Genomic DNA, 14991 nt, shown 5'->3' with positions numbered 1-14991 from the left:
TCCCCTCGGTGGCCGCTGTCGGCCGCCGCGGGCGTCAGGTAAAGCGGCGAGAGCCCGCGGCGGCGGCGGGACGGGAACGCTGCCGTCCCGCGGGGACACCGCTCCCCGACCCGGCGCGGCTCTGCCCGGCGGGGCGGCCTCGGCCCCGGCCCGGCGCGGGGGGCGCCCGCCCACTTGGGCGTTGCTGTCCGGGCTGGCGGCTCCGCCTCCTCCCGTGCTCCGCTCCGCTCCACTCCGGGACTGCGGGGAGCCGGGTGAAGGCGGTGCGGACACCATGGCTCGTGTGCTGAGCCGGGACCCGGTGGACATTGAGGTACCGGGACGTGCGGCTGTCGCTAGCGGGGAGGGGGCTCTGCCCGGCGGCGGCGCCCGGGCCGGGAGCGCCCGGCAAAGTTTGGCTGCCCGAGGAAGTGCCTCGCCGCCGTTGCCACTGCCCGTCGGCGGCGTCCGGGGCGTCGCTCCGCCGTGCCGCGCCACCCCGCCGCGGGGCCGGCCGCAGGCAGCCCCGGTGGTGCCGGCCGGAGCCAGCCCCGGGGGTTAGCCCTCCGCCCGGCGAGCGGCAGCCCTTGTCGGGGGTGTCCGCCGGGGCGGTGGCCTGAGGCAGCGCTCTGGCTTTCTCCCCGCGTTCCCCTCCCTCGCCCCGCGGCCGGGGGGTGTGAGGGGGTGGCGCCCTGCGCCTCCCCTTCTCGCCGCTTTCTGTCACTCCTCGCCGGCGAAAGTCGGGGGCTGGGGCTGGGAGAGCCCCATCTTGCGCCCGGCTCTGGCAGGAGTCCTGCGGGGCAGCGCTGCTCGGGGGCTGCGGGCTGAGGTGGCCTTGGGCGGCCTCATGGGCCTCAAGCTGCCAGGCCGGGCCCGCTCACAGCGCCTTAGGGCCTTGGCCTCAGTGGCCCGGAGCGTCCTGCGGGACAGTGGAGGTGTGCGGGCCCTCGGAGCTTCACTGCCCCTCTACGGGCCAGGCTGAGCAGACGTACCGCACCGTGCCTCCTGGCAGTAAAACAGCGGTGTGCAATGCTGAGCAGGATGGCAGGGATTGCACCCTTGCTGCAAGTGGCTTCCAGTGCTGGTGGCACTTAAATGTTTTTGCGCTGAGGTTCCTTGCTGCAGGTTGGACTGGGAGCTTGGAAGTAGGGTTTGGACCTGGCCTGGTGCAAGGCGGAGGTGAGGTGGAGTGAGACCAAGGCTCGCTGTGTCACGTGTGGTCAACTCCTGCTGATGTTGGCCAAGGTGCGTGGTTGGCACTCAAGGTAGCCTTCCGCCACCCTTCACAGGACCTTCCACGTGGCTGTAAGCTTCAGCTCTTTTAGACTCTGGTAAAAACAAAGTGATGGTAAAACAACTTGGAATTTGACATTCTTGTTCCAGCCAGTCTGTTTGCTGTGGTATGGCTTGAAGTTTAAAATGTTAGGTTAAAATATTAGGTTTAGGGTGGACTATTGCAGCTTATTGAGGGCCCAACCATACATAATACGTAAACGTGCACTGCAGCGGCTTGAATACATCTTTAGGCCAGTTGTGACTGAATTTTATCATCAGTTCTCATACTGAGTTTTTGTGTCCAGTCCATTTCCTAACTGAGCTGCTGCTGAAACCGTGACTAATATCCAAAAGTGCTCTTACAGATACTCTGATAAAACTGAAACACAGGTAAAACAAACTGTTTTAGAAGTCTTCCTGGCAGAAGTCTTCTAGACAGCGTGGTATGAAATCAGTACTGTCGGTCTTTTACCGGCTCAGTGTTTTCAGAGCAGCCAATCTGGGATTTTTATTCAAGTGTTGAAGTTTGTTTTTCTCTTAGAAAAGTTTGATTTTAGAAGTACAGGTTTTGAGTACTTTACTCACATTTTTAATGTAAAATATTTCTGGGATTACACTGTTTTGCACTTCAAAAATGTGTAACATGCAAAGAACAATATATTATTGTACGATCATTTGTTGATAATGGTATGCAACACTACATGATTTAGAAGACCAACTGATAGTTTTTGAAAAAGACTAGCGTTTGTTTTGCTTTCAGATTGAAAATAGAAACTTTGGTCAGTATCTTCCTGTGTTTCCCTTTTCAGCACCCTTGTAAATTAACAAGGAAAATCAAGGCAGTCTACTTCTAACCAAACACATTGGCCTTTCCCCATATGTTTTAATAAATTTAGTCCCTGTGTGATTTGTCTCCCAGATGAATATATCAATAATTACCAATAATCTAATTGCAGCACTCTGTGGGTTGTTGTTTTTTTTTCCCTGCATGGTACTACTTTTTTGGGGGGGGAAAAATGGTAGAGTATTTTAAATAAAAACGTATTTTATCTTTTTTCTTCGAGGTAGAAAAAGTGCATGATAGCTAAGCCTATATCATACATAACAGCCACATTTCTGAGAATATTTGAGAGAAGTCTGTCAGCATGAGCACTGGCAGCATAATTTGAATGTTTTGATGACTTTCTTGGCTACAGTATAAAAACTGAGCAAATTGTTTCATTAAACTTATCTCAATGGTTAGCATCTCACATTAACATAGTTCATGTAATTGAAATATTAAATATGACCTTTGGAGTCTTGGTACTACTTTATCAATAGTTAAGGCCAGATAAAAAGACTGATGTAACTGGTGAAAGAGGATCCAAGAATCTGCGCTAGAAGTAGCTAAAATCACAGTCAATCCTTCCAGCTATTTAATAAAAGGAAAATTCCAGGAAGCTGTCCCTGAGGAATCTTATCTCCCTTGGTTGGTTTAGCCAGCAGCTTCAGCTCCTGGGCATCCTGTCCCTGAAATCTTTTGGCCTAACTAAAGAAGATGCAGAAATTACATCAATAATCTTGTTCTAAAAGTCTGCTTTCCAAATTGTGGAAGACTAGGAGTGTTGTGATTAAAATATAGGGTCTTCTTCAAAAATTCCCCAACAACCTCCTTAACAAAGAAACCAAAACAAACTAAAAACCTCCCTAAACCCAAACCAAAGAAAGCTTGAAACAACTGCAAACCTCTCAAAACCCAAATGCTGCATTTTTTTCCCCTTTTTTTCTTTTTTGAGAGAGGGCGGTGGAATCTGGTCAAATCTATTAGAATGTGCTGGGAATATTCCTTGGGTGCAAAAACTCTGAACAAAAGGAAAGAAAGCCCTTTTCAAAATAGTGATGATGAAAGTACCTACCTTGGATGTATGGCGCAAAGACTTGTCTTGGCTTTTTATATATTGCATCTCTAGGTCTTTATAAGAAATTTTGAAATCTACAGTATGAGGACAGCATTCCTTTTCTAACTCGTAATGTGAAACTGTATGTTAGATGTACATTCAAACTCGAGGTAGCGTTTACAGGCTTCATACATATCTTTCCCAATGATACTTTGGGACAGAAAGTCTTCCTTTTTTTGTCCTCCTTCTTCCTTTTTTTTTTTAAGTTGACTCCTATCATTGTGTATAAACCGTATGTAATTATATGTATTGGAAACTTCAGGGTTCTTTAAAGAATTGAAGTTGTCAGATCAAGTACTCAGAAATTAATGAATGGCAAAACGGTGAAATGCAGAGTAGAATCTTAACTCAGCTTCTTGACTTCATGCAGAATGACACAACCTTGAATGACATTACTTAATATTGTTCTCTGCATGCTATGTTTTCCTGACTGCATCCCAGTCTTTCTCTGCAGTCCCTCTAGTCATCTTATTTGGTGATGTTTGGGTGGTGGATGATTTCTAGCTCTTTGCCATCCAGGCTACAGGTAGTGAGAATAGGACTCCCAGCCTTCCTTGGTAAGGGCTTCTTAGCAGAGCGGAGATGCTTTGCCACACTGTTGTCACAAACCTAAAACATTGACAAAAAATTAACACCCACCTCAAAACATATCTTACTATGAAACAGCATTATCATTCTTACAGTAGATAGAGAGTATGTTGGCATTTCACAGATCTAACCCTCCTTCTGAATCTTCTGTTGCATCTGTTTAAAGGGGAGTTGGGTGTTGATGAATGGGTAATTCTTTGCTGGGCCAGCAGCTGGGTACCTAGCATGCTGTCACAGCTGTTTCCAGGTGTTAGCACTGATTTGTGAGAATAAAATGAAAGGTGTGAAGGGCTAGATCCATGTTGCGAAATAGCAATCTGGGAATTGTCTGAGAATTACCAGGGTAGATTTGTGGCACTTTCACATATAATATAATGAACATCGTTGCTGTAACTATGAGAAGCTTGCTTTTCATTTAGCTTTAGAAAGTATAGTTGGCTCGTAAAATATAGAATCGTATATCATCTTTTTGTTTGAAAAGTTATGATAAAATTCATCCATGTAGCTTTATTTGTTGTTACTTTAGAAAGCTGACATTTGCTGTGCTTTTCATGCACTGTACTCTTATTTCTGTGGTGGTGTAATCCATAGATATAAGTAAGTTGCTGTCGCCTATTGTGGACAAAAGCTTTACAAACTACATTAGCTTCAGGGTGAAGAGGAGTGTTTCTTGTGGGCCAGACTGCATTAAGGTGCTGATCTTATGAGGACACTGGAGGCTCCAAGAGTTCCTTGGTGCATAGCAGGCATGTGCATGTTGATTTTGAGTTTCTTCTGCAGCAAGATATACACAGCTCTCTGAAGGCAACTAATTAAGGTGGAATGAGGTTATAGCCTGTTTGAGCAGCTCACCAAGGATGCAGTCAGCACACCTGAACCTCAAGGGCTGCAGCCAGTTCCAGGGTCGGGCAGGTGGGGGAAGAGAACTTCTTGTGCCATGCTCCCTGCTGCATGCAAGGGTCACCTGGGAAGTGCCCTTAAGCCTAAAGGAAGTTTTGCTGTGTAACCTGCATTTTCCACCCTGCTTGAAGTAGCAGCTTTGATAGCAATGGCAGTTCTTCTTTCCCTGGGGTATATACTCAGAGGGTGTTACAAAGCACGGGCTATGACAGCAAGGTAAGCAAGTTTTGTTTGTCAGGTTTATTCTTCTCCTAATACAAATGGACTAGAACAATGAAAGGCTGAAGTTAGCAAAGGCGGTGCCTTGAAGGTACATCTGAGAGCTGAGCTTGATGTCCTGTAAAGGGGGAAGCAGGCAAGGACTAAAAAAATAAAGAATAGTGTAAAACCACAGGAAGCCTTCAGCAAGATAGCGCAGGGAATGCAGCTAGTCAGTGAGGCTCACAAAACTTTGTTAGGCAAAGGTTATGTGAATAAATAGCTGAAGCTAGCTTTCTTTGATCTAGGCCAAACTTTTATTTAAAAAAGCCCCAATTATTACAGTGTCTCGTTCTGTTGTACATAGCTGCTAGTTGTTTGAAGTTCCGTAACAAAGCTTTAATATGTAGAATTTTTTAAAGTTATTGCTTTATAGCTTGCCATGATGATCAGATGGCTGTTCTGGATTGATGGCTGTGTCTTCCTAGGGTCATTTGACAAGCAATCAGTGAGGAAACAAAACTTCCTGTTTAGCTATTTTTGCTTAATGAGTTTCTCAAGCTCTTTCATTGTTTTAGTGGTTTTATTGTAGTAAACTCTTAGCTGAGTGGAACAGCAATTATAACATGATTACTAAGACCTTGTGGAAGATGATAGACCACAATTATCATGTCTGTCTTGGAGAATTGAACAATATGATTTACTCATCGTGTTAAAACTTGGTCTGGCAAGTAGAAAGGAAATTTTTCTGTATGAAACATTTTATCTTTTCATGTTATATATACAAATCCTGTTGATCCTCAAAAGTTATGTGTGGTCTTGCTGCCACTGCTGATAGGCTGCTAAATCACGGCACTAAAAGTCAGTCAGGTCATCCAAAATCATGGTATTGGAAAAAAGCCTCCACCCTGCCCTTGTGCTTTTCATATTCCCTCAGCCTTTGAGTTTTAATATTACTCATGAATTCAACTTCCAATTTTTTCCACATTTTAAAAATGTTATTCTTTTTGTAAGAAGGTCTTTAAAATAAGATCTGCTACTCCCACCTCTTTTCTTATGGCTGGGACTTAGGAGAAAGGCAGGCTGCTATGAGACTTAACAACAGTTGCCACTGCAGCTAACCACCCCAAAAACAAGAAGGAACTGAAATTCATTTTCGCTTTCGTTATGTGAATAGATTTCATGATGATTTTATGTTGTTGACAGAACTCAAACTTTTTTCTTTCCTCTGCTTAGTGTTACGTTTTTTAAGAAAGGAAACCTACATGTTGCTGTAGGAAGCTGAGATCCATAAGGCAGGATTTGGCTCATCAGATGTGGCAAGAATGCCGAATCTGCACCAGGTGCAGGGCAGTCTTTTGAGAGGCGTTTGAAGGGGTGTGGTTTTAGCAGCAGGGCAGAACTTGCACAGTTTTCGGTGCAGCCGAGAGAGGTGTGGCTGTATCTGATGGACTGGGATTTGCCTGGACCCAAGTTGCACCAGTCTACATGCATGGTGCGGTTTGTGCTACCCAAAGGCACGTGCTCCTGCTTTTCAGATGGATGCATTTAAAAAAACCTACTGTCCATCCTATCCTGTGCCATTTTGCCAGTGTAAGTAAAAGGACCCAGGGAACACAAGCATAGCTGGCACTGAGTTTGGAGCACTATTCTATTAAAAATGTTGAGAAATGCTGAAATTCCTGGTGGCTGCAGACAAGCTGGATTGAATGTGTCCTGTTTGTTCTGGCTATGCTAACCCTTTGACAGCACAGAGTTCAAATCAAAAACAGCTTTCTCTCCCTCCCTGGTTGCCTGGCAACCTCCCTCCTCTTATTAGCATATGATTTCTATTCCTTTTTTTATTTCATCAGTACAGCGTTACACACTCTGCTCCCTGCCCTATGCCTTCGCCTTTGAGAAGAGCAGGATTTGTGCCTTTATATGAGACTTCGGCAAGGATGTGATTTGGCAAAGAAATCAAACATTTGGGATTAGGAAACCTTTGGCCATAAATGTCTTATCAGAAGCTCAGAGGGTGGTGTTTGTGTGGGCATGTTATTCAAAATCTTTTCATTTTCGTTTGCTGTCATTCATATACAAAGGGCAGAATTCTTCTTGCAGATCAGCACAGCATAAATCTCCGGCATCTTTACATGTGCGGAACATCAGTTTGTGAAATATGCCAACAGAGACCGGCTACACAGATCTTGGGGGGCATTTTGTTGTTTTGGTCTCTGTGCAGTTCAAACGCAATGCCATAGTTCAAAATGTTTATATAAATAAAAAATCACATATATTCAGGTCAAATTGGGACTAGGAAGAAAGCAGGTAAAGAGGACCAGTGGAGGAAACGAACTAAATTATCTGTTTTTTTCTTCTTATAATAATGCTTATTAGAAATAAGAATGTTTTTCCTTCAAATTGGCCAGGTATATTTTTTTTATGAAATAACAGGTGGTTCATACTGGGTCTTAAGTTTAATTCTAAATTCATTTTCTGCTTATAGACATATGATAGCCATAGAATATCAGCCATAGATGGCCAGTACTTGGGTGACACTGCTCATGCTGGGGATGCATGAGACTACACTTCTGGTTTGTAGTCTCAGAACAAATGAAATAACCCACTTTTTCTATGTCCTTGTTTTCTTATTCTGTGGACTGAGTTAGGCAATTTCACTTACGCACTCTGTCAACATGCGTAGACCTTCTTATGAAACATCTGGTCTCTTACCATGGTCAGAGATGCCTCGCTAAGGCAATGTGAAATTTTGAGTGTTTTTAGGTCTTGAAGAGATATCACCATTTAAAATTAGGATAAGCCCACCTATAAAGGTATTATTTTTTTAATTAAATTCTTCCAGTATTTAAAAATTATAATTTCAGAAAGCTTTATTAGTATAATAAATATTAATACACGTGGTGCCAGTGTTTTATTTGCAAATTTAAAGTGATAAACACAATTAAGTCCTTGGAATGCCAAACCTTTCATCTCTGCTCAAGCCCAGGTTCAATTTTATTTTCCGTATGACATTTGCTGCCTGAAGTGTTACAAGTGACTTGACCTTAAAATTACGTTTATTTTAGTTCATTGAAATGGTTGGCCTTTCCAGTTCAACTTGACACCAGCAGTGCAAATGGGAGAAGGCAGACATGCTTGCCTGTGACTTCATTTAAAAGCTAATTAAAAAAATATCTGGATATTGAATCTAAATATTTCCATTTAGATGGGATGGTAGTCATCAGTTAAAGGCAATCATGGTACATTCCAACATTTTAATTTCTGGTTTAAAAACAATTATATATGTATTTAAAGAGAGATGTATCCAGGCAGCCAAACTGTCTGATTTACATGTCTTCCCAGTGTATGCAATTTTTTAAATAGATATACCTGTGCACACCACTTCGAGCATGTAGAAATGAGGTGGAAAAATGGAAAGCTGCTTTGAAAGTTTGATGTTAGTTAATCTCTTCTTCCTAATGATGCACTTCTTTTAAGTGTTAGTCATATGAGCAATGTCATTAGGTTTATATTGATTATGGAGATTGGACTGCCATTTTCTGGTATCTAGTTTATTTGTTAATATATTGTTGCACACTTCCCTTGGTTCTTTGTTATGGTTTTGATAGCTTTCTGAGAGGCCTTATATCAATTGAAACATCTGTTGGAGTGAACTGTCCTGGCCAGGGTTTTCTTGGTCAGGAAAACATTTGATCAGCTTGGAGAGAATGAAGCAGGCTGCTGTGTAGGAGATGTGTCGTTAAAATTGGAGCCACTTTCGTAGGATGAGGAAATTTGGTTGTGCTGTAAGCTCTGCACAAGGCTGTCTACCTGGCCTTGAGAGACTCCTCACACTGCCCAATCGCCTCTCCGTTAGTTGATTAAGGAATGATAATATTGTGCTTTAAAGGGAACCCGTTGCAGTCTTGAGATGAAAGGACAGAAGGTAGGACATGTCCTTCTGGGTGAGAAGAAATGGACTGATAAATATGTGGAGGGATCTAGCGGAGAAATAAAATGCATGCTACAAGCAAGCTATTGCTGAATTTAACAGTCACAGCATTTTTCTTTACAGCCATTGCACTGTTAGCATCTATACTAGCATCTAGCTCATTATAAAAGGCTTGTTTTTTGCCTTGATTTTGAAGGGCATTCTATGAAACCCAATTCTTTTTTGCTCTTAACAATAAGCTGACTACCTTTCCATCCAGGCATGTCTAGCATCCATGCAAAACTCCAGAATGCCTGTGAGAAAGTAGGTAGAAGTGTTAGAATAGGTTATTAAAAATGTAGACCCATAATGTGTAAAGAAGATTGGAAGTATAAAAAGAGGTTTTACACCTGGAAGTTATTATAGTTATTTAGATTGAGCGAGAATAATAACCAATTGTTTTCTAAGATGTATGACACATTTATGAAAAACCTTGAAGGATAAATGGATCTTTTTAGTATGCGACTTCCACAAAGGACTCTATGAATAAAATAATAGTGAGAGAACTCTCAGTGGATGCTGAATACTGCTAATTGATGAAATTATTACTTATTACACTGCAACTGAACTCTGCTTAGAAACACTATTTTCAGTATGATTTTTTGAAAATGACAGCTGAAATGTAAGAGGCTTTGTATTGAAAATGAATAGTGATAATTTCTTGATATCTTTGAAATGAAGGATATTTCAATGACAGTTAAAACTGAGAAAAGTAATTTTTTAAAGTGCTCAGATCATGGAATATTGCTATGGAAATAACACAAACTTTTCTGAAATCAATAAAGTAGACTTAATGTGGATTTATGAGGCATTTAAAAAATAATTTTAAGTATTTTTATTTATAACAAAGCAGTCAATTATTTGTGTCAGCAGTTTTCACATTATGTCACATGTTAAGGTTAAAAACGAGGTTTGTGAGATGAGATATAGTCATTGCATTTAGGAAAATTCTAATTGTAAATTAAATCAGTGTTGAAGTACTCTATCACTTACTCATTCCCATTTTTGCCCTGAGCAATACCAGATTTGGCTTTGATGAAATTAAAGCCCACTGTCCTTCTTGGTGTGTTATTTTAGGTCCATGTACTAGCTTTCAAGGAATGTTGTCAGTAATTGGTGTGAGGATCTGTGTGCAAAGTATCATCTGTAGTGTAATATTTTGCAATATAACTACAGGTGAATGCAAGATCTGATTTCAGCCTTCACAAATTTGTTAATCAGTGTTATAGGAATACCTCCTTCCCTGTTAATCTCAGCAGTCTTCAGAATCTGAGGGACAAAGTAAGCTTGTGCAAATTCACTCACACACTTGTGTGTGGGTGGGTGTGTGTGCTAATGACAGGAACATGAGATGGGAATTTAGAGGTGGTTCCCAGACTTATTCTGCTTCCATTTTAAAGCTCTATTTGATTGCCCTTTTTTCAGTTCCAATTGAAAACACAAAATTTTAAAGATTTTAGGAAGCTCATACATTCTCACTTCCATCTGTTTTGAAGAGCAGAGTGACAAAAGAGTTGGGAGGAAAAAAAAAATCGAAGAAGATAACCACAACAGAAGCTGTTCTAGAATGCTGGTGATAAAATGCAGAAATGAAATGAACACTGAACAGGAAAAAAAAAAAATTATCTCTTCTCAAAAACCTACAGTCTGAGTAAAATGTCAGCAGTAACCAATACTATTGACTGCTGAAGGGCCAATTCCTCTCTGTTAGCATATGGTAAGATATAGTTTTCAGAAGACTGTAGAATATTTATTCTGAAGTAAAGCTTGCACGCTGCCAAACATTGGCACCAGGTAAGGAGTTAAGTTGAATTGATTTAGGAATCCCAAGAAGTATTTATCACAAAAGCAAAGGGAGCTCATTTTTAACTCCCACCATAAAGTTCTCTATGCACCTAGTCGATGAGCCCTTAATGAAAAATATATAAACAGTCTTCAGAGTTGGGTCAAAGCTCTTCTAGTGCTGGAGCAGTTTTTTTGCCATATTAGCTCTCTGATTTGCTTTTGTCATCTTAGCTGAACAGCTAATCAGCTCAACTTCATCCAGGTTTGCCAACCATCCTGGTCAGTGGAAGGCAGGAACTCGGGAATGGAGATCTTTTCCCAGTGTGACTCCAGTAACCATTAGACTATAATGCAAAAGTGGCTGCTCTTGTAATTTCCCGTGACTCATTCCCCCTTTTCCCCTCTGTTTCAAATGGAAGCTAGGAAACTCATGTGTCTGAGTAGAGATAAGCAGTTAAACTTGGGCAGAGTTTCAGGCAGAGAACTATCATCCTAGAGGAACACCTGTGCAAAGGCTACTGGTTGGTGTGTAAATCCAGGAGAGTGAGAGGGAACAACGGTTGTGGTTGTGAGGTTGTGTACTTCTTGTCTATTTTGTGTTGTATCACACCCGGTGGGGGTGTCCTGCTTGGCATGCTGGCAGCTGCGAGTCCCTTCCTCAGTTGCTGTAAGGGGAAGCTGACTTGGGCATGCAGTGTCCGCTTCTGGAGTTAGTCACTTGCCTTACTGACAAAACTTACCTGTCTGTGAACGTAGGCCTTTGCTCAGGAAAAGTGAGCAAACAGTAGCTAAAAGAAGAGCTGATCTAAGGTCAAGCTGAAGGAAGTAAAGACCAAATCCACATTGAACTGTTGGTTCTTCTGGCATGTTTCTGAAGTTTTCAGGTGGAGAAGAGCAGGGAGATAGCTAAAGCACCTATAGAACGGTTACCCGGGTACTTTTCCTTTGCATCATTTCTGGTGTACTGATTGTTACACAGCTGTTCCTGCTACTCTCAGTATTTGCTTCTGCTCATATCAAACCACAAACAAAGGGATGCTGATCTGAGACAAATGTTTGTTAATATTTCTCTCCTAATTGAATAACAGCTTCTTGGTCTTGTATTTCGTAGTACAGGAAAGAGAGCTTGTCCTGTCAGCAAGATAGAAATTTTATTTTTGCAAAAGTCCAGTACTTAAATCTTCCTGCAGCTGAAATCCGAGGCTTTAAAATAATTATAATATGTTTATAGGAGAACTACTTAACTATATTTTTAGAAACCCTTACAAATGATAATAATTCTTCCCTGTTTAGAGGTCTCATAGCAGAAATGCATTTTGTCTTAGTAAGTGAAAGATTTGGAAAATACTACTACTACATAAAGCACCCTTTATAAAGTATTTTAAAAATAAATTTTCTGTATAAGCATGTGACAAAATATGATAGATCAGAAGCCAAATGTTTGCTGCCATGTTTTCAGATTGGGTAGCGTAGTCTGATTATCCTATTTTTTAAGAGTATCACCTCTGCTGCCAGCACACACACTCAGCAGTATTTAATGTCAATATGATTTAAAAATCAGAATTGTTGGGTAAGAGTGAAGAATTCCAAGGAATTGCTTTGTATTCCTCATTATCAATATATGTTCCATTGTCATCTGTAATGGACACGATGCCCTATGTATTTCTGGAATGTCACATTTCCTTCTTTAAAGGAAGGATCACTATGAGCTTCTGCAAAAGGCAGTGACATATTAAAAGGAAAAGGAACAATTGTCAACAATTTCCTTTTGCCTTACTTGCATAAGCTGTTAAATTTTATTGCTTGAAAATCAGCTGTGTTATTTTTTTCAACTATCAGACATTTGATAATATTTTAACATGTAACTTCAAACATCAAACCCTTACTGTTTATAGTATATAATTAACAAATTCTTCACGCTTCCATTTTCATTCTTTGTGCTGATTTCTTTTTTCCTTTTTGATTAGGACGCTCTGATGTATACACAAAGTTACTAAAAAATCAATAGTTCCATTGTCAGTTTTGTATTTTTTTTCATTGTATTAAACAGTTGCTACTGAAATTTTTGTACAAGTTTGCACTTTAATTGCACATAGGTGATTTTACTTGTTGATTCTTAATGTTGCAACAGATTTAGAAAGTCAGTACTGATAGATACTTGGCATGTTCTTGGAACAAATACAAATGTTCATATGTTTCAAGCACTGAATGTACTAGATCTTTTGGACGTATATTGTCACTCTTATCCTCACATTTCAGGTTCATTTATTGGACTTTGCAAATTACCTTTTAACAAAGTTTTCAGAACATTGCTTTGCTCAGCTAAAATTAGTTCTGCTGATTTTGCCAATGATTAAACTTAAAGCAGTAATAACTTTTAATGCCAGTTTCTCTCCTATGATCAAAAGTCAGTAGAGCATTCACTTTTCATTAACTGACATGTCTCTAATACAAGTTTGGGTTTTGGTTATGCAAACACGTGCAGCTGAGGGTTCAATTGAGAGGTTCAGTTATGAGGATCCAATGGTCTTGTTTTGGTTTTGACACTAAGTTTATTTCCAAAGGCAACTGAGCTTGCTTTCTCTTTCAGTCTGTCTTGCAGAAAAAGAAAAGTGAGAAATAAGTGTGTGTGTATGATAATGATCCTTTTTTTCTGTGAGATATTCATTAAATGACTCTCGTTACAATTGAGCAGTTAGAAATGTTATTTAGTATTCCTCATGTGACAGCAATTTGATGCACAAGCGATCCAGGCATAGATAAATATTATAGCAATGAAACAAAAAAAATCTGTTACACCTGTGATGCAAACCTAAATATTTTCTGAAGCTATAAGTTTTGATTTGTAAAGAGGGAAGACATTTTTATTAGGAAGATGAAAAAAGGTAATGTTGAGTGTAGTGGGTTTCACAGACTGTGGAGTCTGTGGATGTGCTTACTTGTGAGGTAACAGCCATCATGAAGCTAGGAATCAAGGCTGTGACATGAATTGCTCTGCTTTTTAGTACTTGGCCAATTGGTTAGATGATTGAAGACTGTCTAGTTAGAGAGAAAATGGATTAAAATGTTGAATGTAGCTGTAGAAGGATAGCTGCACCAAATTTTAAATCCTTCTATTTTTCAAAGGTGTAAATTAAATATTATTTTAGTCAATAAAATGATTTCATAATAGTGAATTTGATTTTGAGTAAATCCATGAGAGCTGCGCTCAGCTATACCTTCTCTGAATTTTCTGTGTTAGCCCTAATGGATTTTGATGTCGTGTGTTGTTTACAGTGTGAAAATGTGATCCCAGAGTTAGGGTGTTCCTGGAGAAGCCTTAGGTCTGAGAACATCTTAAAAGCCTGGTGGCTTTTAATGTGTACACACTTAACGTTAAATATATGAATAATTCAGTAAATGCTGCGATACTGCTTGAGTACTTAAGGACAAAGGGTGAGTATTTTTTCCTTGTGAGGGTCAAGGTGCTTCTGCAGATAAGTTGTGTCATGGAGGTAGCATGCACAGTTTCCAGTGGACTAACTTACCACTCTTCTGATACAGAATAGCAGTTGGTGTCTATGTGAGGCCAGTAACACTTTTTGTTTTCTATTGTAATAAACCTTTTAGAATTTACAGTAATACCTAAAAAAAATGCATTGCTGAGGCAGAGAAATCAAGCTCTTAATTCAAAAGTTAGTGTATTAACAAAGCTACGTGAACCTTGTTTAGAGTTGTGCAATTTTGCTACTTTGTTAATCTGTAATGCATTAACTTTGCTTACATAACACAAAGTGTGTGAGGTATACTGCACCTTTGTTAATATAGACCTAGTTGTAATTAAGACTTTCCTGACTTTTGTGGGAACGATTTAGGAAATGGCTCATTTTGTTAAAAGGCAGTATTTACATACTGCAGGGAAATCTGAGTACCATGAAAGTCTGTGGTGGTAAATCTTGGAAACCCCACTTTCTAAGTATCTAATCATGGCTCTAGAACTACACCTCTAGGATACTAGTATGCTATGATATTGTTTCGGGATAAAGAACAGTCTTACTCTCACTAAATATTAGAGGCTGTGCAAGAAACCACAAAGGTGTTGGTTCTGATATAGAAGCAGTCTGTCATATGAGGAATCTAAAGCTAGGTGGAATTTTGAAGATGAAAACTGGTCTGCATCAAAAGAAGCATGGCCAGCAGGTTGAGGGAGGTGATCCTCTTCCTCTGCTAGGCTCTCCAGAGATACTGCTTGGAGTACTGCATCCAGCTCTGGAGCCCCCAACATAAGAAGGACATAGACCTGTTGGAGTGAGTCCAGAAGAGGGCCATGAAGATGATCAGAGGGCTGGAGCACCTCTCCTATGAAGACAGACTGAG

At 40.6% G+C, this 14991-nt stretch overlaps 1 protein-coding gene across 1 annotated transcript in view; it reads left to right on the top strand.

Annotated features, from left to right (window-relative positions):
* The first annotated feature begins 228 nt into the window (after positions 1 to 228).
* DPYD (dihydropyrimidine dehydrogenase) overlaps positions 229 to 14991 on the top strand; it is a 369255-nt gene continuing 354492 nt past the window's right edge. Inside the window, exon 1 of the mRNA XM_014939498.1 lies at positions 229 to 313. Coding sequence (XP_014794984.1) covers positions 275 to 313 — 39 coding nt within the window. The 5' untranslated portion in view covers positions 229 to 274. The remainder of the gene's footprint in view (positions 314 to 14991) is intronic.

Source organism: Calidris pugnax, unplaced genomic scaffold (assembly GCF_001431845.1).
Source record: "Calidris pugnax isolate Ruff unplaced genomic scaffold, ASM143184v1 scaffold18, whole genome shotgun sequence".
NCBI classification, from domain to species: domain Eukaryota; kingdom Metazoa; phylum Chordata; class Aves; order Charadriiformes; family Scolopacidae; genus Calidris; species Calidris pugnax.
The sequence above is the reverse complement of the archived record's forward strand: the minus strand, read 5'-3'. Positions and strand labels throughout refer to the sequence as shown.